Raw genomic sequence first — 22968 nt, 5'->3', positions numbered from 1 at the left:
GCTGCTCCAAGTGACCCTCTGGAACCGTTAGTACCTGAAGAGGTGAATCCTTCATGTTTACTCGATGATCATGTGACCCGAAGGAAGAAAAGAAGAATTTACTGACGAGTTCAAACCAAGAAACTTCAACCGATCCTTCATCTTTGTAGTTTGGATCAGATGAGGCGAATTCTCTGAGGAGGAAATGTTTTGTTTTTTTTCTTCTAGAGGTTGTGAAGGTTCTCAGTTATAGTCGAATCATGACGTCAGTATCAGGCCCGATTCTGGACTGGTTCTGGACTGGTTCTGCACTGGTTCTGCACTGGTTCTGGACTGGTTCCGGACAGGTTCTGCACTGGTTCTCCCTGGTTCGGGATGGCTCCAGCTTCATTGAGGTTCCTCTTCCTCCTCAGATCGTTCTCGTCTTCATTCTGTTTGTGGTTCTGACGTCTTCATGAATCCGTTTCTACTTGAGAAGGTTCTGGTTTGAGGTTGAAATCATCCAGAAACCAAAAGGAGAGTTTGGGTCCAAAATCAAGTTCTAGGAAGTGAAATTCTTTCCAGGACGACGGACTTCAAATGTTTTTATCAAATCTTTCCAACATCCATCTTCTTGTCCGCTTCTTCCCTTTCGGGGTCGCGGGGTTGCCGGAGCCTATCCCGGCTACTGATGGGCGAAGGCGGGGTTCACCCTGGACAGGTCTCCAGTCTGTCTCAGGGCCTCAATCACACCCATTCACTCTCACATTCACACCTAGGGGCAATTCAAAGTCACCAATGAACCTATGAAGCATGTTTTTGGACGGTGGGAGGAAGCCGGAGTCCCCGGTGAAAACCCACGCATGCACGGGGAGAACATGCAAACTCCACACAGAAAGGTCCCAGCCGGGATTTGAACCGGGGCCTTCTCGCTGTGAGGTGAGAGCGCTAACCACTGCGCCACCGTGCAGCCAACATCTTTCCAACATTTTCCTGATATCATTTTTTTCTTCTCCAAACATTGAATAACCAGAAACGACCATGAACCTGATCTGAGGAAACCCTGACACATTTCATCTGAAAGATTGTGTTCGATACGATGGAATAACACAAAAACAATATTATACGTTTTTTTTCTTGGGAATTTACGACTTTTAATCTTGAAAATTTACAAGAAAAAATCCTAAATATCCTAAATTTAGCCCATGACTTTCAGAGTCATAAATATACGACTTTATTCTAGTAATATAACAGATGAAACTTTATTGTCAAATATTTACGAGATTTAAAGTTGTAATTTATTTTTGTACACTGGCTCCAACAGTCCATCACTGTCTCCAGGTTCCTCCCTGTTTCAGTAACACCTGCAGCAGCTAGACAAACCTCAGTGAACCGGAACCGGTCCGATCATCCCCATGTAGAGTGAAGACCACATTCATCCTGGAAGATTCAACCAGCTTTGGCTCCAAATGTTAGTTTTTGGTGTGAAATGATTCCTGTCCTCAGAGTTCACATTGATGCTCTAATATCAGGAGTTTCATCAAAGATCAACATTTAAAGAGAAAAACAGAGAATCCTCGACCTGCAGTAACAGCCGATGACCAGCAGGGGGCAGTGTGTTCCTGTCTGTAAATCCTGATCTCACCTCCAAATGTTCTGTTGATGACAGACTGACCTCTCCTCAGCAGGTCTTAAGACTGACGGACCATCACACTCCCACCTCCGTGCCTGACTCTGAAGGCCTGATCTTTGGAATCTCTCGTCCTCCAGAACCTTCAGCTCCTGAAGAGACCGGAGCTTAGAGAGACAGAGACAGGACACCTGAGACACCACGCTTCCCCAGAGGCGATCACATGACCTGCATCCATGCGTGCACGCTGCACGTGCTCACACAGGTACGGATGCATGTCTGCCTTCAGTTCTTCCCAGATGGGGGGGGGGGGACGGACTGATGAGTTGCAGGTTCTGATGACAGATCGCTGACTGTGAAACAATGAGGAGAGACACTCCACCAGGACAGGAAATGACATCATCCTTCAAAGCAGAAGCAGAGAGAACCGGGTTCTGGTTCTGTTCAGGCGCCGTGACCCCTCCCCGCATCAGTGGTTCTGCTCCTATCGCTGACACGGCTCCACAAAGGAAGCTCAGTCATGAATAATTCATCTGCGCTCTGCTTCCTGCATGAGGGAAAGAGGTCCAGTCGGGTTAACAGGTCAGCTCGCCTGATCCTGGGGATTAGAATCAGATCAGGATCCAACTGGTGCTGCTGCTTAGAACAGGTAGACCTCTACAGGAAGTGGAGTTTACTGCAAATATTCAGTCAGACAGGATGGAGAGTTTAAAGTCTCATAAAGAGTTGAGCAGAAATAAAGGTTCTGTCCCGTTTAACTGTCAGGAGAGAGGTTCTGATGGAGGATCAGAACCAGGTGGATCCATGATGGAGGTCCTGACTGTTCAAGGATCATAGTGGTGATTCCTCTGAGGAAATTCCTGGATGGTTTATCCTGACAACAGGAAAAACCTGGGATTGTTCAGACTGGTTTCCATGGTAACCAGTGGGGATGCTGTGGTCACATGCAGACACGTCTCTTCTCCTGAAGGTCTGAGGGAACAAACATCCAGCTCTCTGGTTCCTTCTCCTCACAGCTCTGTGTGCCGTTCTAACCCCATTTAGAAGTCTGCATAAACCTGTGGAGCTGCGACCAGTGGTAGAGTGTCCGACCAGGATGAGAATCAAAGGTTTGAATCTGAGGTTAGGTTGAACCAAAGACTCCAGAAAAACGACTCTGTGTCTCTCTGTTCGGAGGTTATTAGTTGGATTGGAGGTTAAACCATGAAAACCGGTCTGAGTTCTGAAGAGGTTCTGCTCACAGGAACCGGTCCTCAGAGTCCACACATTCTGACATGGAAGAAAACCTCAAACCAACATTTTCAGCTTCAGTTTGGAGAGGACCAACCTCCATGTCTGTCCGCTCAGCCGTGAGCATTCAGCTCTCATTGGCTCAGAAATGTAAAGATGTGGGCGGAGTTAGCAGAGCAGAGCTATAGAAAGACCCGAGTCTAACAAAGAGGAGCTTTGTGCTGAACAAACAGATCCTCTATGAGGAGCTGAGGAGGAGGTGAAATCAGCAGGAAGTGGGAGGAGTGGAGGCTGAAACGAGGGAGGGGGGGTTTGATAAAGTCCAACAGTCAGCCCCCCCCATGGAGAAACATTTGTGTGTTTGTCGACTCCAAACGCACAAACATTTATGTGTTTTTCATTCAGAGATGTTGATGTTTTCCTTTGGGAGTGAGTGTGTTTTTGTGTTTGTGTGTCTTTGTGTTTTTGTTTGTGTGATTTAGTGATTGTGATTTCTTGTGTTCAGTGATTTGAATAAAGAAAATTCCATCAGAACAAGATAAAACATTAAAAACAGCATTTCCATCAGAGTGGGTCTTTAAACTACAAAGTAGTTTGTGATTCAGCGTCTCTGCAGTGAGTCTTTAGAGGAGATAGCATCTATTTTCATATCCAGCCATATTATTAAGATATAATGTATAGTATTACTATTGTACTATTACATACAATATTATTAACATGATAGTATATTCATGAGTAATATATATGTCTATGATCCAGCCAAATGGGATCCACTTTCCGGGATCCATCTCTCTGATCCGTTCTCGGAGATCTATTCTCTGGAATCCGTTTTGTGGTATCCGTCTCTGGGATCCGTTTTGTTGGATCCATCTCTTCTGGGATTTGTTCTCTGGGATCCGTTCTCTGGGATCCATTTGTGGGATCCGTCTCTAGGATCCGTTTTGTGGGATCCATCTCTTCCGGGATCTTTTCTCTGAGGTCTGTTATCTGGAATCTGTTTTGTGGGATCCATCTCTGGGATCCATCTCTGGGATCTGTTCTCTGGGATCCGTCACTGGGAACTGTCTGGGATCCGTTTTGTGTGATCCATTACTTCTGGGATCTGTTCTTTGAGGTCTGTTATCTGGAATCCGTTTTGTGGTATCCGTCTCTGGGATTCATCTCTTCTGGGATCTGTTCTCTGGGATCCGTTATCTGGGATCCATTTGTGGGATCCGTCTCTGGGATCCGTTTTGTTGGATCCGTCTCTGGGATCCGTTTTGTGGGATCCATCTCTTCTGGGATCTGTTCTCTGAGGTATGTTATCTGGAATCCGTTTTGTGGGATCCATCTCTGGGATCCATCTCTGGGATCTGTTCTCTGGGATCCGTCTCTGGGATCTGTCTCTGGGATCCGTTTTGTGCGATCCATTACTTCTGGGATCTGTTCTCTGAGGTCTGTTATCTGGAATCCGTTTTGTGGGATCCATCTCTGGGATCCATCTCTGGGATCTGTTATCTGGGATCCGTTTTGTGGGATCCATTTTGTGGGATCCATCTATGGGATCCATCTCTGGAATCTGTCTCTGGGATCGGTTTTGTGGGATCCATTTCTTCTGGGATCTGTTCTCTGAGGTCCATTATCTGGGATCCGTCTCTGGGATCCGTCTCTGGGATCTGAAGAGTGAAGCCGTTTTCATGAGGAAAACTCACTCTATGCTTCAGTTTGGTTCAGCAGTCTGAGACGGTGCTGAAACGGCCGCTGACGTTACCAACGACCACATGAGTCATCACCGCAGGAGAAGCCATTTGCACCTGCGCCAGTTTTCCCGGCTGCCAAGGCTGCTGAACGGACAGGAAGTGGCGTGACGGTCCTCAGCAGGCTGGCTGGAGCCTGACAGTCCGGCCCATCTGGTCGCTCCTGAAGCCAGAATCCGCCACGATCGTGATGCCGCCCACACCCACCCATCCTGTAGATCCTGTAGAACCCGCCCAAACGGACCAGACGGACACATGAGGAGTGTTGGAACAGTCAGATAGTTCTAGATTTCAGGTTTTATTTCACTCTGAAACTGAAGACTGGCTGGAGGAAGAAATCTGAGTTTTTTACTTTTGAAATGATCAAAGTCATCACCTTTCCACAGATCCAGAACCGGCAGAACCAGCAGAACCGGGCCTGCTCTTGCTCTCCAGCAGAAGTTCCCACAGACGTTTGGGTTGAAGGTTTCTCTCCTCTGTCCGTTCTGACTGGACTTCCTGTCTGCAGTCGGGCCGGACGCTCTACGGTCTCAGAGTTACTCTCAAGAACCTGGATCCAGCAAGACCACATCATCACACTCCCTCCCTCATGCTTGAGGGTCAGTCCGTGTGGAGCCGTCCTCTCCGACAGATGATGAAGCCGAGATCTCAGACGCTGGTTTGACTTTAACATTTCATGGTGTTTTATGGACCGTACCAACTTCAACTGGAAGGATGACCTCTGACCTTTAATCACAACGACGAACCTGCAGAAAAACGAAACACAGACATGTTTTCTCCTTGAAGTCTCAATGTTTACCCAGAAGTCTCTTTGACCTTCTCTTGTTCTTAGACTCGTCTCAGTCTCTCGTTCCTGAGAGGTTCTCCTCTGAGGTTTCTGGATCTCTCTGTGGTTCTGTGGACCCCTCAGCTGCAGAATCTTCCCAGAATCCTCGGGTTTCTGTGGGGTTCCAGGAAATGTAGATGTAGAGTTTTGAGAGGTTTTTGGAGCTGGACGGAACCCGAGATCAGGGCGGTCTCAGATCTGCAGTCTGTCGGGTCAGGATCTTCATAAGGATGAAGTTCTGGTAGGTTCTGACCCAGTCCTGATGGGCTGTGTTTCCTCTGCCCTGGAGGGGGCGCTGCACCCTGACATTCTGTCACTGTAAACAAGCTTTCAATGAATGAGACGAGCGACTGTCCGCCACTCCCCCATCAACCAATCAGAGGCTGTGGTGTCATGTGAGACTCCCCCAGCCCCTCCCCCTCTCCTCTCAGTGATAAAGTCCCTGACAGCCTCGCCGCCGCCTGCACACATCGTGCAGGCGGCGGCGAGGACAGCTGCGCTGCACGCAGACATGCAGGGAGAGCTCCTCCGTCTTTGTCTGGATCTGCTGCTCCTCCGGCTCTGCCGCTCCTCTCCGTGCTCCCGCCTGCCGCCTCCACATTCCAGAGGAACCCCCCCAACTCCTTCTGCACCCCCCCACACCGCCCCTCCAGGATGGGCTGCTCCTCCGGCCGCCAGCCCCCCGCCTCCGTCTTCCACCCCGACCTGGACTGTGGCAACAGCAGCGAGTCCAACTCCTTCCCTCAGGACCACCAGAACCTGAACGGGGGAGGGGAGGGGGAGGGAAGCCTGGGAGCAGGAGGTCCCCCCAACCCCCCCGAGTCCCACCTAACTCTGGAGAGGCTGGCCCAGGCCACGGGGGGCACGGAGAAGTCCTGGTACCGCTGCGTGTTCCCGTTCGGCGTCATCTCCCTGGTCATCGGCATGGCGGGAACCGGCGTGACGTTCAGCTTCAACACGCTGCCGCAGACCAAGGTGGTGTCGGTGGGGCTGCTGTGTGCGGGGGGGCTCATGCTGCTGGTGGCCTCCGTGTGCTGGAGGGCCCACCGGGTCAAGAGGAGGAAGAGGAAGGAGGGCGAGTTCTACACCGCCGACCACAGCACTTTGTGAGGGGGGGCGGGTCTGAACCGGGTCTGAACCGGGTCTCTGCTGGGCTCCTGCAGGGTCACATGGTTGTGATGGACAGAGAGGTCAATGACCCCATCATGACTCAGACCGATCGTGGGGTCTTTTGAACTGGGGGGTCCATCTGGGTCTCCTCACAGGAGGTTCTGGTTTCAGCTGCAGCCCCATCGGCCACACGGATCCGTCAGAGATGAGAACAGGAACCAGGAGCAGAGATGACCCAGAAAACCAAACCTGCAGGAAAACGTAGCAAAGTCCAAAGATTTGGGTTTGTGGGATTGTTCTGCATCTCCTCCTTTTTAAAGTTCCTTTCATGTTCGGATAAAAGGAGAAAAAAGCAGCAGATGGAGAATCACAGCTGCTGCTCGTCTGAGCCCGTCTTCATCTGCAGGAGTCCTCGCTAAGAGGTCCCGCCTTAAAAACAACTGGACCGGATCACTGAAGCTGCACGGGAACCGAACCAGCAACATCTCCAGAACCGTCTGTGGAGCTTAAACTCAAGAATCTTTAGCACAGAGGAACTTTTTAACTGGAATGATCCAGTCAAAAAGTTCCAGTAAATCAAAGAACAGAAATAGAGTTCTGGAGTTAAAGCGTTGATCCATCACTCGTTATTTTACAGAGTTGTTGTATTTCTTCATTGTGGAACTTGACTGTAGCATGTAAGATGTGATACCAGCAGCTGGTTCTGACGGAGACCCAGCAGCTGGTTCTGATGGAGACCCACCAGCTGGTTCTAACGGAGACCCAGCAGCTGGTTCTGACGGAGACCCAGCAGCTGGTTCTGATGGAGACCCAGCAGCTGGTTCTGACGGAGACCCACCAGATGGTTCTGACAGAGACCCAGCAGCCTCATGTCAGCTGGAGATGATCTGCATCCTCCTCTCCTGATCCGGACCGGCGCCTCCACCGATGCAGCTGGGCGTCAGCCTCCTTCCGGACTCGTCCGTGTGGTTCTGCCGGACCTCTGGACGACATATCAAGACTTCTGTAGATCTAATATCTGCCAGAGTGTAGCCACAGACATGAATGTACTGTAGCTGTCTTACTGTTGTTTCTAGAGTGATCGCTGTCCTCGGTATCGGTTCAGAACTTCTCTCTTTCCCGGGTCGTGACTTTGTTTGACAGCCGTTGTTTGATTCCAAAGGAGGAACCAGAACCGAGCTGGAGAACTTCTCTGGTTTCTGGGAATCAAACCAGCGGCTGACCTGAACTGTTTGGAGTGTTTCTTGAGTGCCTTTGATTATCAGTCGCATTAATATTTCCGTTCATATCAGCTGTGATGGAGACGTGGCCAGTTGGTTTGGTGGGTGGAGTCTGTGGATGTCTGTGTGCATGCAGGTCCAGTGATGCCAAAAATATTCAATATTTTGTGTGTAACGTCTGACACTGTACACTTGTATCGTTGACTGTTCCTGAGGCTGAGGCTGGATTAAATCCACTTTTGGAAACTGATCTGATGGGTTTATTACCGTTCACCAACACCGTCCCTCTTTATGACCATCCTGGTCCTGGTTCTGGTTCTGGTTCAGAGGAGAGCTGCTGTCTGCCCCAGCCTCAAACAGACAACTGATTGACAGGTAAGGTGATAGAAACGCAGCAGTCCACAGATTCTCTGGAGGAACCAGGCCAGAAACTATTCAGAAAAATGAAAAGTATTTCCTTATTCCTACTATTTATTTATATTTATCTCGTTTTTTACTTTCATACTGAGTTTCTGCAAACTCATGGATGAAGTCAGAACAGTCAGAAAATATAAATGACTACACTACCCATAATGCTTAGAGGAGCCATTAGGAAGGTGATTGGTCAGAAGGGATGATGGGAAGTTTTTCTAGTGAACTGCATCCTTTGCAGAGAAAACGCTGACAGTTAATAAAACTTTATTGACAATAACTTTTTCACCTCAACATGAAGTACACATCGCTCTGCTCCTGACTACAGTACCCATAATGCACCAGCAATCCATCAAGCTGCAGCTTTGAAGTTTATGCAACTTTTTTCAGCATAAAACTGAAACCTTCTGGAACATTGAGAGCCGTCGACTTCATTGTTGTCTGGCTGGACCCGGATCCTGGTTCTGAAGGACCAGAACCTGATGATGGTCCGAAGATGACCGAGAAGAACCTCCGTTCTGAAAGCTAGAACTCCATCAGCCGACGCCGGATTTGTGGTCATCAGATCGCGCCAGCTTCCATTTAGCATTTGTGCTGCTAGCATTAGCGTTAGCAAGCTAAAGTGAGGTTTAGCTATCTTCAGGTAAACACGGGTCAGAACACCTTCAAACGACCTCAGTGAAGGTCATCAGCATCTTCACATCAAACTGACTGTTCAGGACTTCATCTGAAACACATTCTTCTAAGTTCTGAAAGTATTCAACCATTTACGCCATAAATAATGTAAATCTGCTTTTCTGGCACAGAGAGAAGCAGCTGTCGTCCACGCCACGATCAGCTGATTTTTGACTGAAGATTTACTGTAAATCTGCTGTTAACTGCATTGTTAGAAATATTTCTAATGACTTTTTAAACTTCCCTTTTGTCTCTTTTTAAATAATTATCTAAAGGACAAAAGCAGCTCTCTGCAGTTCTGATGATTAAAGTTAAATCGGTTCTGAGTCTGAAACGGATCGTCTGATTGGAAATTCAGTTTGGAAAGTTTCTTTCTTTTATTGGACCTGCTGCACCCCCCCCCACCCCCCATCAAGGGCAGTTTGTGTTTTGGGGCGTCTGGGATCTGTCCTCAAAGGGGGGTACTGTCAGGATGTGTGTGAGCTTTTGTTTGGTTTTGCTTCGTTATTCCGTGTTTTCCTCTGACACATCAGCACAACAGTGTTTCCTCCCTGAAGCCTCAGTATCACCATGTTATGAATGTATTCATGTTCCTGGGTTGTCTTTTGGGTTCTGGTGGAGGAGGATCACTCCACAGCAGCAGGACTGGTTCCTGATCCTCTGAGGTCATTCGGTCTTTAAACCAGGACGGCTGCTGCTCTGTAATCTGATCCTCTATTATTAACAATGTGGGAATCTTCAGGAAACTCGTTTCAGCTTTCAGCTCTGACGGTCTCATCTCGGGTCCGATCCGGTTCTCCATGTGAGTCCAGCTGTTTGCTATGAATATTCCAGCACGTGCCCACGCTCCTCCCTCCTCCTCCTCCTCCTCCTCTTCCTCCACTGATGTATGAGGGACTGTGTCATCCTGGCTCCCTCTCTCCCCGAACGCAGCTAAAAATAGAACAAACTGATGTCAAAACTGAGGTAGGCAGGCAGAAGGAGGCGCAGGCGGGTTAGGAGGAGAGAAGATATCTGTGAGGAGAGGAGGAGGTGTTCAGCTGCACCTCCCAGTCATCAGCTGTTAGTAGAACTCCTCTCAGACAATAGAGATCTATCTCAGAATTCATTTTCTGCTTCGTGAAACGTTTCTGAAAATATTTATCTGAAAGTTCAGCTGCTCCCTCTAGGGGGCGCCACCGAGATCATCCTCCTCATCTAACCTCCTCTGCCTTCTCCTTCATCCATGCACCTCCTCTGTGATCCTCCTCTATCATTTCACCACCATCACCGTTCCTCCTCCAACGAGTCCAAACGTCTCCATCTGCTTCCAGAACATCCATGATCTGATCCTCTGGATTTAATCCTGATCCATCCTGATCAGAGGAGCTCAACATCTTCATCTCTGAACCAACATGGCTGCTCTCTCCAGTCGTCTACACCTTTCCTCTAGTTACACACCTGAAACCGTCCTCCACCCATCCAACCGTGCTCCTCTCTAGACGCTCCTCGTGTAAGGTCATGACCCCTTCCATGAGGTCATGACCCCTTCCATGAGGTCATGACCCCTTCCATGAGGTCGTGACCCCTCGATGTGTTTCAGTCGTGTTCAGATGACTGATGATGGGCGGATGCTGAAGCCACGCCAGCTTTCAAACGCCATCCCGACAGTGGGAGTTCATCCTCCAGCTCCATGGAAACAGGCGCTGAAAGCGAATGTTTTTCCAGACCAGTCGAGTTCCTGATGATCCAGATTCGTCTTTTCTCTGAGAGTCCTTCTGTCCTCTGATTGGACGTCAGGCTGCCTGTAAGGATCAGGTTGGTCACCACAAAGGGAATGTGGGTTCTGCTCTGCAGAGGACGGGGTCCTGGTTCTGACCAGAGACGGATCCGAGCTGGGAGTCGTCCAGAGGAGAATGAAGACGAGTCGCGGTTCATCAATGTTCTCTAGTTTTCTGCTGTGATGAACGTGGAGCTGTCAGATGCATTAGAGCAGGGGTCCCCAAAGTACGGCCCGCGGGCCACATCCGGCCCTGCACCACATTTAGCCCGGCCCCCCAAACTGTTTTGGCTAAAATACATTTTTCAAGTTTTTTTAGGATAATATTTCAGCTACATGCTAGCTGTTTTAGCTAAGCTAGAATTTTTTGAGCTGTTTTTGGCTAAATTGGTACTTAAATAATATTTTAGCTGGCTATCAGCTCCAGTGTTTTCAGCTATCAGCTTCAGTGTTTTCAGCTATGAGCTTCAGTGTTTTCAGCTATCAGCTTCGGTGTTTTCAGCTATTAGCTTCAGTGTTTTCAGCTATTAGCTTCAGTGTTTTCAGCTATCAGCTTCGGTGTTTTCAGCTATCAGCTTCAGTGTTTTCAGCTATTAGCTTCAGTGTTTTTAGCTATCAGCTTCGGTGTTTTCAGCTATCAGCTTCAGTGTTTTCAGCTATCAGCTTCAGTGTTTTCAGCTATCAGCTTCGGTGTTTTCAGCTATCAGCTTCAGCCTTTTTTTTAGCTATCAGCTTCATTGTTTTCAGCTACCAGCTTACCCGTTTTCAGCTGTCAGCTTCAGTGCTTTCAGCTATCAGCTTCAGCGTTTTCAGCTATCAGCTTCGGTGTTTTCAGCTATCAGCTCCAGTGTTTTCAGCTATCAGCTTCAGTGTTTTCAGCTATCAGCTTCAGTGTTTTCAGCTATCAGCTTCGGTGTTTTCAGCTATCAGTTTCGGTGTTTTCAGCTATCAGCTTCAGTGTTTTCAGCTATCACCTCCAGTGTTTTCAGTTATCAGCTTCGGTGTTTTCATCTATCAGCTCCAGTGTTTTCAGTTATCAGCTCCAGTGTTTTCAGCTATCAGCTTCAGTGTTTTCAGTTATCAGTTTCGGTGTTTTCAGCTATCAGCTCCAGTGTTTTCAGCTATCAGCTCCAGTATTTTCAGCTATCAGCTTCAGCGTTTTCAGCTATCAGCTTCAGTGTTTTCAGCTATCAGCTTCAGCGTTTTCAGCTATCAGCTTCGGTGTTTTCAGCTATCAGCTCCAGTGTTTTCAGCTATCAGCTTCAGTGTTTTCAGCTATCAGCTTCAGTGTTTTCAGCTATCAGCTTCGGTGTTTTCAGCTATCAGTTTCGGTGTTTTCAGCTATCAGCTTCAGTGTTTTCAGCTATCACCTCCAGTGTTTTCAGTTATCAGCTTCGGTGTTTTCATCTATCAGCTCCAGTGTTTTCAGTTATCAGCTCCAGTGTTTTCAGCTATCAGCTTCAGTGTTTTCAGTTATCAGTTTCGGTGTTTTCAGCTATCAGCTCCAGTGTTTTCAGCTATCAGTTTCGGTGTTTTCAGCTATCAGCTTCGGTGTTTTCAGCTATCAGCTTCAGCGTTTTCAGCTATCAGCTCCAGTATTTTCAGCTATCAGCTTCAGCGTTTTCAGCTATCAGCTTCGGTGTTTTCAGCTATCAATTTAAGCATCTTCAGTTATTAATCTTTTACGGGTAATGTTACATATCTATTTTTTAAATGTTTTATTCTTTCGGTGATGACTTCAGAAATGAAAGATTTCAAACGTGTCTGTTTGTGTTTCATGAAGACCATAAATACGTTCAGGCTGTGATTGTTACACGTCTTCTGTTAGCCTACAAACTGACCCCGCCCCCCCAGCAGAGAGGAAAACGGTCATGTGACCCTCACAAGGAAAGGTTTGGGGTCCTCTGGATTAGAACCTCCTCAGAGTCATCAGAACGCTGCTTTTGCTTTCTTTGGGTTTGTCAGAACCACAGTGTGAACAGAACCCACAGGGAGTCCAGTATTAACATCAAAGGTTCTCTTCTATTAGATTATTTTCTCTGAAAAACTGACAAAAAGATCTGCAGTAAAGTGAATCACACCTGGATACAGACGTAGAAGAGAAACGACATGAAGTCTCTCTGCTGCGTCTGAGTCCAGAACACTCGGATGTTTTTCCTGTTTTATTTTCGGAGCAGAAAGAGGACAGTCAGCCGCTCACTGAAAGGTTTGATGCTCTCAGTGACACCGTAAACCAGCAGGTATCAGCAGCAGGTGCTGGCAGACAGAACCTGAGGTCCGCTTTTAGGATGTGAAAGGTCTGCTCTGCTGTTTCTAAAGCACAAACATGTCTGGGGTCATCAGCGCTCCATCGGAGGAGAGAGCACCGCTTCCCTTCATCCGTCCCTCTGGAATGATGCTGGAGGACCAGAGGACAGGAGGAGAGCCGGTTTGTTTGCTGCTTCCAAAAAAAGAAGATGGCAGCAGAGGGATGTACATGGAACGTACAAAACACCCCGACCCCTCCCCCCCACGCCCCTCGCTTATGTGGTACTACCCCCCCACTCCAGATCCAGAATCTTTATTCTGACCAACAGAATGACTGATACAAGTCTGTGGGATTCTGCAGGAAGTTCCTGTTCAGAACGCCAGGGGGGCGGGGTCACTGAGTCCAGTGATCTGATGAATGAATGAAACTGCTTTGGGGGATTAAGCCGGTTCTCCTGATGGTGTGTCCTTCCTGTCAGCGGCTGCCGCCATCGCAGCAGAAACAACGCGGATCGTCATGACGCTGATTAGCATCGTCTCTGCAGCCCGTTTCCAGCCGTTCTTCCACGTTCTGACCGTTCCCTCTGCTCTTCAGAGCGAAGCTGCTCTGTGTACGGGGGGGTCAGATAAGGACCGACTTTTCAGAGCAGATGGTGACATGAGGATGATTACAGGCTGGAGCGCTGCGGCTGCAATGAAGGACGGCGTGCAGACGCTCCACTTGGTCTGAGGTCGTTTCCATGAGACAGAGTCAAAAGAGGAAGAAAAAGATCTGAACCAATGAGAGATGGCGGGCCTGGCGTTCCAAACAGGAAGTGGCTCCAAGAATCCAGAACTACACAGACTTCAGTAGACAAACATCTGTTATCAGTCATCCAGAATATACATTCTGGATCTGATACTGTTTAACATCTGACTGATAATCAGATTGTTTTCTGTAGTTCAAATTATGAACTGACCAATCAGATTTCTCACTAAAAGTAGGCGGAGCCTGCTGGCCCCTTCGTCCAACGTTCAAAACATTTGACAGATTTAGTGTGGCTCATTTCAAGTTATTGGGGTGTGGCATTCCAACAATCTCCCTCCTGACTGGTGAGAGTGGTTGCCATAGAAACAATGACTCGGACTGACTCGGACTGACTCGGACCAATGGCTTCTTACTGAGGACATCTGGTTCCAACATGGCAACGTCCGTATCGCAAGAAAATGGCGACTGAATTGTCTTGATTTGGTCAGAGGTGGATTTTCATTCTGTCTCGTTTCAGGTCCAGTCGCAGCTTCTGGACTCACATCTTCATTTCTGGAAACATCTGCTCCTCATCCGATTGCCTTGTTCCAGGTACAAGCTCCCGGACAAACCCCCGCAGACCAGCATGTGCTAACCAGCTCAACGCCACAATGCATGCTGGGAGGAGAGACGATGCAAGCGGCGCAGGAGCGGTTTGTGAGTCTATATTTAACTCACGTGTAGAAGAGCTTCAAACTGACACAACCACAAAGGAGGAGGGGGAGGAGGAGGAGGAGGAGGAGCAGGAGGAGGAGGAGGAGCAGGAGCAGGAGGAGCAGGAGGGGGAGGAGGAGGAGCAGGAGGAGGAGGAGGAGCAGGAGCAGGAGGAGCAGGAGGAGGAGGAGGAGGCAGGGACCTCCATGGTGGTGGTCGGGTCTGACGTTAATGATATCTCTGTGGTTTCTCCCATGTCACGTTGAGCTCTTCCGTTGTCTGCTTCCATCTTTACTCCCTCCACCCCCACATTGATGGTGTTTTCTCCATCATCCGTGCGGATCAGATCAGATCAGATCTGAGTGTCCAGATCTTCAGAGGCTTCAGAGGAAGGGACCAGCAGACCTCTGACCTGCATCAGGACTGGGGTTTGGAACCATCAAACACATCAGAGACCTCTGCAGGTCTTTGTTTGCTGGTTCCAAACCCCAGTCCAGCAGAAACCTCCTCCTCGGCCTCCTCCGGTCAGAACCACATCTCCGATCCTCCACGTGTTCTTCCTCGCTCCGCCTGCAGCCCCTCCTCCTTCAGGTCTGAGATGACCTCAGTGACCTCTCCTGAGGTCTGAGGCTCATGGAGACGACATCATCCGGACTCTGAGAACGTCTGCTTCTCCTGCAGCTCATCAACATGTTCTCGTCGTCTGGACTCCAGGATCCAGACCCAGTCCAGGCTGAACCAGAAGGTAAACATGGTGAAAGTGGAGCCGACATCACACCTGCTGACGGCGACGTGTTGATCCTTCACAGAGACCTGCCAGAGAGAGAGCAGCAGGTCTGCATGGACCCGTGTTCACCTCCGGCTCCTCCTCCTCTACCTCCTCCTCTACCTCCTCCTCTACCTCCTCCTCTACCTCCTCCTCTACCTCCTCCTCTACCTCCTCCTCTACCCCAGCAAATGATCCTGACAGCAGCTGTCTCTGCAGCTCACCGCTCCCCCACAGGGTGGGCAGAACACGTCACACACCGAGGAGCGTGACAGCTAACCAGACTCGACAAACTCTAAAAAAGGTAAACGACCAAATCCGGCTGTTTAATACGAGCAGGTGACGCAGGTGACGAAGGTGACGCAGGTGACGAAGGTGACGCAGGTGACGCAGGTGACGCAGGTGACGAAGGTGACGCAGGTGACGCAGGTGACGAAGGTGACGCAGGTGACGCAGGTGACGAAGGTGACGCAGGTGACGAAGGTGACGCAGGTGACGTAGGTGACGCAGGTGACGCAGGTGACGCAGGTGACGTAGGTGATAAAGGTGACGAAGGTGACGCAGGTGACGCAGGTGACGCAGGTGACGCAGCTACGGCAGCGGTGTAAAACTCAGTCACACAGGGGCCAAAATCCACCCCTGAGGTCGCGGGCCAAACTGGATAAACATTTATTGAACACTCTAAAACTACATTTTAAACTTTAAAACTGTAACTTTTTAACATAACTATGAACTAAATATATCACATGACCTGTGATATGTCACAGTGCAGACGTCAGCTCCCATCTTCAACCACCAGAGGGAGCCCTCGCCAGAGTTCTGACTCCACATGCTCCTCACTCCAACTCCCATCAACCACTGCCATGGACTCATAATCATAGTTACACAGCATATAAACCCACTCCAGCCCCCCTAACCCTAACCTCTGAAACTGCCTTAAAACTAAAAGGAAACCATACACCTACACTTACTGTCAATATATTACTGATTATTCTCCGTATATTGCATCTTACTGCTTAGCTCTTTTTAGAATTTAAGGGTATCCCATCGTCTTAGCTCTTTATAATGTATATTCTATTTATTTTTATCCTCTCACCTATTTCTGTATCTGCGCTCTTGCATATTGAAATGTCCCCATTGTGGGACTAATAAAGGTTTTCTTAATCTTAATCTTAATAAATTAGCCAGAACACGCAGCAGGTAGTTGATTTATTTGAAAAACTCCAAAATAGTCCAAAAAGCTTCAGAATGCCAATTTTTAAAATTTTCAAACTGTAACTTTTAAACATAATTACGAATAATAAAAATGCAGGAATTTTACTCCAAAATAAATCGACTTAAACCTTAAATAACTTTCAATCTTTTACGTTTAAGTTAGAAAAGAGCTCAAGATAACATCGGGTCATTAACAACAATAAAATGATCTGGAGGGCCGGATAGAGTTACCCAGAGGGCCGGATCCGGCCCCTGGGCCGTGACTTTGACACATGAACTCATCTTGGCTGCACGTGCTACAGGAGACCAACATGAACGTCCATCAGTTTCATGAGAACATGCAGGTAAGATAAACCGCAGCTAAAACATCCTATTTCCTCCGTGATGTTTTAAACTGTCTTCCTTCAGTTTCTTTGTCTCCTAGCAACCGAGCTCACAGCAATAAACTGTAAACAGGGTTTGGAAAAAGTGGAACTTCTGCAGAGAAAACCCCAGAAGATTGGTCCAGAATGAGTGAACTCCACTTTGACGCCTTCTATCCCATGGATGATGAGGCCGTGGAGAACTTTTACCTTCTGTTTGTGGAGAACGTGAGTACGCAGAGCCTGAACGTTCAGACGTGTTCCGTCTCCTCAGAGGACATGCTCGCAGATGTCTGAGACCTTCAGTTTCTGTGACCCTTTGACCTCCAAACTGAGGCCTGTAGAGTCTGAGACGCTCGTTCTGATGAGCAGAAGATTCCCGTCTCTCTGATGTGTAGAATATGAGAGGAAAAATGGGGTTTTGGTTCCGTCTGGACTCAAACCCGCGGCGTGTGGACACCTGCCTCAGTCGGTGGAGAGTTCTCACTCAGATCTGTGTGTGCAGGCCACTCCAAAGGGGGAGGAGGAAGAGGTGGAAGGTCAGGGTAAAGGTCATCCTGAAGGTCAGACTGTAGGTCAGCGTGAAGGTCATCCAGAGGTCTTCAGTCCAGACAGAGCAGGTGAAGATCGGTGAAGCTGCTTTCTCTGTTTGAGCATCAGAACGTCTCAGAAAATCCTGTTTTTGTTCTTAACTAAGAAAGAAAATGAGGCAGAAACACAAATATTCCAGTTTTTAGTCCCAGTTTGGAGAGAAGCTCCAGATCCTGCTAGGAGAGAAGCTGCAGTTCAGAGAGCTGCTCTGTTGCTTTGACAGGTGCTGATCACAATAGATCAGGGATCAGCAGATCTAGATCCACATGTGGCTCTTGGATCTCTCCATGGTGGATCCTCGACCGAACATAAAATGTTTAAGAAAACGTTCCTGAATACTGAAGGATTACATATGATGATTAAATAAAGATCAACATTTTTCTATTAATATACAGACAGAATCACGTTTTATTTAAAATAGTACATTTAAGTAAACTCAAATATAACTTGTTTAGTATACATTTTGATATGCTGATTGAATTCCTCTTTCATAGAAGAAACTTTAAAACAACTTTATCTCTAAAAGCATTTAATGGGAAACCAAACAGTAAATCATCTTTTTTTGGCTGTTGACCTTTAAAGAGCTCTCTGTGGACACGTTTTTGACAAATCAAAATAAACTTCTTTAATTGCTGAAAATATAGTCTAAAATTGTCTGTGTCCCTACAGGTTGAAACGAGGCATTACAGTTGAATTAGGTCTCAGAATCTCCGCGTCATCATGCTCTGAGCTGCATAATAAAAGCCCCGCCCATCTTTGATTCTGTAACGATTAGCGTTTTAGCTTTAGCATGGCTCGTAGGTGAATTGTCTTTAATCGTCAAAATTCTACTGGAAGTTAGAGAACAGAGTTTTAGTGAATCCACTAACCCTACAAACTGTTGTCGTTAACATCTGGTGTTTTCCCAGAACCACTGAAAACAGCTGTAATCAAACCTCTCCTAAAGAAGGACAGTCTAAACAAAACTCAAATGAACAACTACAGACCGATGTCAAACCTGCCATTTTTAAGTAAGATCATTGAAAAAGCTGTTTTCCATCAGCTAAATGAATTCCTAATAAATAACAACTGCTATGATGTCTTCCAGTCCGGCTTCAGACAGAACCACAGCACTGAAACGGCTCTGACCAAAGTGACTAATGACATACGTTTGAATACAGACAGTGGAAATATGTCAGTGCTAGTTTTACTGGATCTCAGTGCTGCGTTTGATACAGTCGACCACGCAATACTACTCAGACGACTGGAAAACTGGGTGGGTCTCACTGGGCCAGTACTAAACTGGTTCAAAACGTACTTAGAAAACAGGAAATATTTTGTGTCAATTGGTAACTTCACTTCTGAGCCAATAGAAATTACATGTGGAGTGCCCCAAGGCTCCATCCTGGGACCACTTCTATTTAACATCTACATGCTCCCACTGGCCCAGGTTATAAAGAACAACAACATTAGTTACCATAGCTATGCAGATGACACACAGATATATATTAGACTGACACCAGGAGACCGAGGCCCTGTACAGGCTCTTGGTAAATGCATTGAGGACATTAATGACTGGATGTGTCACAACTTACTTCAATTAAACAAAAACAAAACTGAGGTTATTGTCTTTGGGGCTAAAGAAAAAAGGTTAGACGTCACTACAGAGCTTCAATCTATTCAACTAAAAACTACCAACCAGGCCAGAAACTTGGGTGTAGTGATAGACACAGACCTAAATTTTGATAAACACATTAAGGCAGTCACTAAATCAGCCTATTATCATCTCAAAAATATCTCAAGGATTAAAGATCTGATGTCTAAGCAGGACCTGGAGAAACTAGTGCATGCTTTCATCTTTAGTCGACTTGATTACTGTAACAGTGTTTTTACAGGACTACCAAAAAAATCCATCAGGAAACTGCAGCTTATTCAGAACTCTGCTGCTCGGGTTCTCACAAGGACCAAGAAAGTAGACCACATCAGTCCAGTTCTGAGGTCTTTACACTGGTTACCTGTCTGTCAGAGGATAGACTTTAAAGTTCTGTTACTGGTTTATAAAGCTTTGAATGGTTTAGCACCAAAATACATGACTGACCTCCTGACCCAGTATGTACCAGCCAGACCTCTCCGGTCATCAGGATCCGGTCTTTTATCAGATGCATGCGGTTGGCGTGACGTCGCCTCTTTCTGTGGATTTAAAGACGTTTCTGTTTTTCTTTTCTTGGACGTCTTGAACAAATCAGCTGTGAAATTAAACAAAGGAGGCTGTGGCCCCGCCCACCCCCCTGCTCCTGAGGGGAAGCTGCATCCCACTGAGGTCGGCCTTGACGGCGGGATGTCCAGATTGATGCCAGATGGCGCCGACGACCTGCCCCTCCTCTGTATCAGGTGGGTCTGCAGGTTCTGCAGCCCGGCTGCGGCTTTACCTTGACAGGTCTGCGGTTCTGCAGGAACGTTGTCTCGATCGCCGATCTGGGCTCCAAACTGGACCTTGCACTGATCAGCCAAACCCTGTGGAACACTGAGCACAAAGCTACGGTACCAGAACCCTCTGCCTACTGGCTTCTCCAGACCCCACCCTCCAGGCCCCGCCCTCACCTGGTTGTTGTGGTCTAGAGGGCCCTAGGCCTGCTGATGAGGATCCGGAGACCCAGGACCACGGCCAACATCTTTCGGTCGGGCAAGATGATCTGTACTGGTGCCACCAGGTGAGTGCAGGGTCAGTTCCAGAACCAGAACCGCCGCTGTGGACTTCACCGCAGGCAGTCTGATCTTTTCCCACTTTTTCCCCACAGCATGGAGGAGTGCCGCCAAGCAACCAGGAGGCACGCCCGGATCCTGCAGAAGGCCGGCTTCCCCGTCCGCATCCTCAACTTCAGAATCATCAACTGCGTCTGCACGGTCAAGACTTTCCCCATGGACCTGGAAGGGCTGGTCCGGAGCGACCCGGATCACTTCTGGTCTGGCCTCACTTCCTCAAGCTGCACAACACGTTTCACAAGACCGAGTGAAATCGGAATCTTCAAACGCTGATCTCAGACGGGTTCTGTTTCCTGTCTGCTGGGTTCTGATTGATATACATATATATATAAACAAACTTTATTCAGAACTTTAACAGAGCAAGAACAGAAAACTGTACATCAGTTTTTCCAAAAAATGCATTAGAAAAACAAAAATGAGTCGATATTAGATTATTCTGTAAAGCTGAAACAGATCTTGAGTTTTATTTGCTTTTTTGTTGAGACCAGATGAAATTGTGTGTAAATACTTTCTGATTGCAGCAATGAATTCAAAGAATTTCGAGATTCTGGACCTGGGAGGAATTTAACATTTTTTCCAAATGAGTTTAGTGTGCTTACAGGTCCAGAACATGTTTAATGATTCTTCATGCTGTTCACAAAACCTACAGTTTTTATTAGGATCTCTTTGGAATGAAGATCAAATCTATGTCACATTTTCAATGAAACCTCTTTGACCTTTTGTCCAACATCTGTAAAATTACTGGCATGAAGCCCAACGACAAATGTTTTTGTGATGCCGTTCATCAATAAGATTGAACTGATCCAAATCAAGAAGTACTCTGAGTTCTGATCCGCTCTGACTTCCTGTTTGTCTTCTTCTCTGGTTTTTCTCAGGTTTGAACCGGAGTTATGTACTTCAGCTCTCTACAGGCCGGCTGGCAGCATCACCGTGACGATCCACCGCCGGGGCACCATAGTCCTGATGGGTAACGCTGGACGCTCGTCTCCTCCACCTCCGTCTTCCTGGTCAACCTGCACCTCTTTACCTGAACATACAACACAACATATTCAAGATTCTAGACCAAAATTGATCTTTTTTGGGGTTTTTCTTTGATGTCACAGTCAAGTAAGTTAAATAGGTGAATACTGGATCCTGATTGGCTGCAGGGTGTCCATTAAAAAGTGATATTTGACACCTCTGCCTGCGTTCTTCTGTTGGTTTTCATGAGAAATTCTGACAGATTGTTCTGGTTTTAGAAGCTTTCAGCTGCTTTAAGCTATGGAGGTCTTCCTTTTTAATCTGAGGGATCTGGATTATATCCCAGATTCGAGTCTCCTGAAACAATAATCTCTATAATGTCTAAAGTTTTTGTATCTCGTTTCAGGATCTTCATCTCTTGATGGATACAAGCAGCTTCTGAAAACGCTCTACCCGATGTTAAAACTCTTCCGACAGGATCACTTTAATAAAGTTTTTTGAGAGAAACTGACCTTTATTGTTCCAAAGCGGCGTGGACATCTTCAAAAGTGTTCAACCCTTTAGCTTGGGTTTTAGCAACGGTTGAGAAGGAACAGAATGTTAAAGATTTTGCGTTTAAACGTCACCGGCGACTCCTCGGGTGCTAAAGGGTTAACTCATTCTTGATGGACATATTTCTGTGAAGTTCAATTGAGTTGTGTAGTGATGCTGATTGGTCAGCTGCTGGTTTCCTGTGATTGGTCGGTGCTTTTCGTTGTCCACGTTTAGTGAGACATATAAAGATGTACTTCACTGACGGACATAGGGTGGGTCTGAATTCTCCCCCTAATCCCTCCTACTAAAAACTATTTCTAGTTCCCTGGATTTGAAAAGACTTTTCTTTGTATAACATCAACAATTTCATGAGGTAAAAATCAAATCCATACAAACATTTATGACTCCACTGTCTTCTGATGATTAAAATGTGGACAGTTCATTCAAAATTAACTTTAAACACGTTTTCTGGCAAAAATCGTTAAAGCGGAATGCATTGTGGTCTATATTCTCTAATGTAGGGAGCATCGATGCACACTAGTTTTTTGCAAAGACTTCTGGGAAATTTCGAGTGCACTGGATTTTGGAATATAGCATATATTCACCATTTCCTAATGTCTAAATCTGATAAATTCAAAATTCTTGATAATTCTTATTTACTGAGACTTTTTATGCTCATTTAGAGTTTAGCTTCTATTTTAGCAACATGCTAACGTTTTTAGCTAATTTTTTTATTTAGTTGGGCTTAGTTGGAGTTTAGCTTCTATTTTAGCAACATGCTAACGTTTTGACTAATTTAATTTCCTGAGGAATTTTAGGCTGTTTAGGAGGTCAGCTAGTAATTAAGCATCAAGCTAGCTTTTTAGTTAATTTGGTACTAAGGTAAAAGTTAAACACATTTTGAGAGATGTTAGTTTCTTTTTCTATTTGTTTTTGTTCGTGTCTAAAAATAGACATAATTTATATTTATTTTAAAAAAGTCACAAATACGAATCCAAATGTTTTAAAGGCCACAGTAAATATCTGCAGCTCCTTCTGTTTGGATCAGTGGAAAACGAGCCCAAATGGATCTTTTTCTGACCCCTGCCACAGGGTAACAAGGGCGCCAAATGGAGCGGCCTCAGTTCCACGCCGCTTCCACGTCTAGTGTGAACCAGGCAGCTGAGAAAGCCCTGACCAGCCTGCATACTGCCCCCTGCTGGAGGGAGCTGGTGCAGGGCAGGAGATGTGGGGAAAGCAATGAAGTCTTTCAGTTTGAAGCTCATCAACCTCAAGTGATGAAGCTAATCGTAGAGTTCCAGCTCGAAGCCTTTTTCAACCTCTGCAGCGTCCTAAAGAGCCACAGCCGTACGGTTTCTTCTCCTCCGCTGGAGCCTGAGCCTCTGGAAGGAAGCGGTAATGACTCCAGCCTCGAGTCCTCCAAGTCCGGTGATGATCAGAGCCTTCCTGCTGCCAACTCTCCTCCCTTCCTGACTTTCAAGCATCATGCAGCTGCTTTGCATGCAGACGCAGGGGATTCATGGGATCCTGTGATAGGATCCCCCCCCCCCCCCGG

General features: G+C 47.0%; 2 protein-coding genes across 6 annotated transcripts; both read left to right on the top strand.

Moving 5' to 3' along the window:
• The first annotated feature begins 1665 nt into the window (after positions 1–1665).
• On the top strand, positions 1666–15432 carry LOC112136405 (inverted formin-2-like). 3 transcript variants are annotated; one of them, XR_004948485.1, is made up of 4 exons: positions 1666–1853; positions 14068–14246; positions 14925–14988; positions 15053–15432. XR_004948485.1 is itself a non-coding variant. In XM_024258093.2 (4 exons), the coding sequence occupies exons 1-4, from the start codon at positions 9523–9525 to the stop codon at positions 15202–15204; spliced, it is 471 nt and encodes a 156-aa protein (XP_024113861.1). In that variant the 5' UTR covers positions 9427–9522; the 3' UTR covers positions 15205–15432. The 3 variants fall into 3 exon arrangements, 2 of the variants coding, with proteins under 2 accessions (XP_024113861.1, XP_024113859.1); XM_024258093.2 differs by lacking the exon at positions 1666–1853 and adding an exon at positions 9427–9598; XM_024258091.2 differs by lacking the exon at positions 1666–1853 and adding an exon at positions 9427–9598 and having other exon boundaries at positions 14925–15432.
• A 1194-nt stretch (positions 15433–16626) lies between these two features.
• On the top strand, positions 16627–21390 carry LOC112136393 (TATA-box-binding protein 1). 3 transcript variants are annotated; one of them, XM_024258073.2, is made up of 8 exons: positions 16628–16814; positions 17092–17206; positions 19403–19547; positions 19610–19697; positions 19776–19867; positions 19955–20119; positions 20795–20886; positions 21286–21390. In XM_024258073.2, exons 1-8 carry the CDS (start codon positions 16734–16736, stop codon positions 21378–21380), a joined length of 873 nt encoding a protein of 290 aa, XP_024113841.1. In that variant the 5' UTR covers positions 16628–16733; the 3' UTR covers positions 21381–21390. The 3 variants fall into 3 exon arrangements, with proteins under 3 accessions (XP_024113840.1, XP_024113841.1, XP_024113842.1); XM_024258074.2 differs by having other exon boundaries at positions 20795–20926; positions 21286–21386; XM_024258072.2 differs by lacking the exon at positions 21286–21390 and having other exon boundaries at positions 16627–16814; positions 20795–21099.
• The last annotated feature ends 1578 nt before the right edge of the window (positions 21391–22968 follow it).

The sequence above is a fragment of the Oryzias melastigma genome, linkage group LG9 (genome assembly GCF_002922805.2).
Source record: "Oryzias melastigma strain HK-1 linkage group LG9, ASM292280v2, whole genome shotgun sequence".
Taxonomy (NCBI): Eukaryota; Metazoa; Chordata; class Actinopteri; order Beloniformes; family Adrianichthyidae; genus Oryzias; species Oryzias melastigma.
This window is presented reverse-complemented; position numbering and strand designations above follow the sequence as displayed.

What these genes read in the sequence shown, in the direction of transcription:
- LOC112136405 (XM_024258091.2), top strand. Translation starts at nt 9,523, where the DNA reads ATGTGGGAATCTTCAGGAAACTCGTTTCAGCTTTCAGCTCTGACGGTC. An exon ending in GGTCCGATCCGGTTCTCCAT is followed by an intron (nt 9,599 to 14,067) that starts GTGAGTCCAGCT and finishes GTCTCGTTTCAG; the next exon opens with GTCCAGTCGCAGCTTCTGGA. An exon ending in AAGCGGCGCAGGAGCGGTTT is followed by an intron (nt 14,247 to 14,924) that starts GTGAGTCTATAT and finishes CTTCTCCTGCAG; the next exon opens with CTCATCAACATGTTCTCGTC.
- LOC112136393 (XM_024258072.2), top strand. Translation starts at nt 16,734, where the DNA reads ATGAGTGAACTCCACTTTGACGCCTTCTATCCCATGGATGATGAGGCC. An exon ending in ACCTTCTGTTTGTGGAGAAC is followed by an intron (nt 16,815 to 17,091) that starts GTGAGTACGCAG and finishes CTGTGTGTGCAG; the next exon opens with GCCACTCCAAAGGGGGAGGA. An exon ending in AGCGACCCGGATCACTTCTG is followed by an intron (nt 20,120 to 20,794) that starts GTCTGGCCTCAC and finishes GGTTTTTCTCAG; the next exon opens with GTTTGAACCGGAGTTATGTA.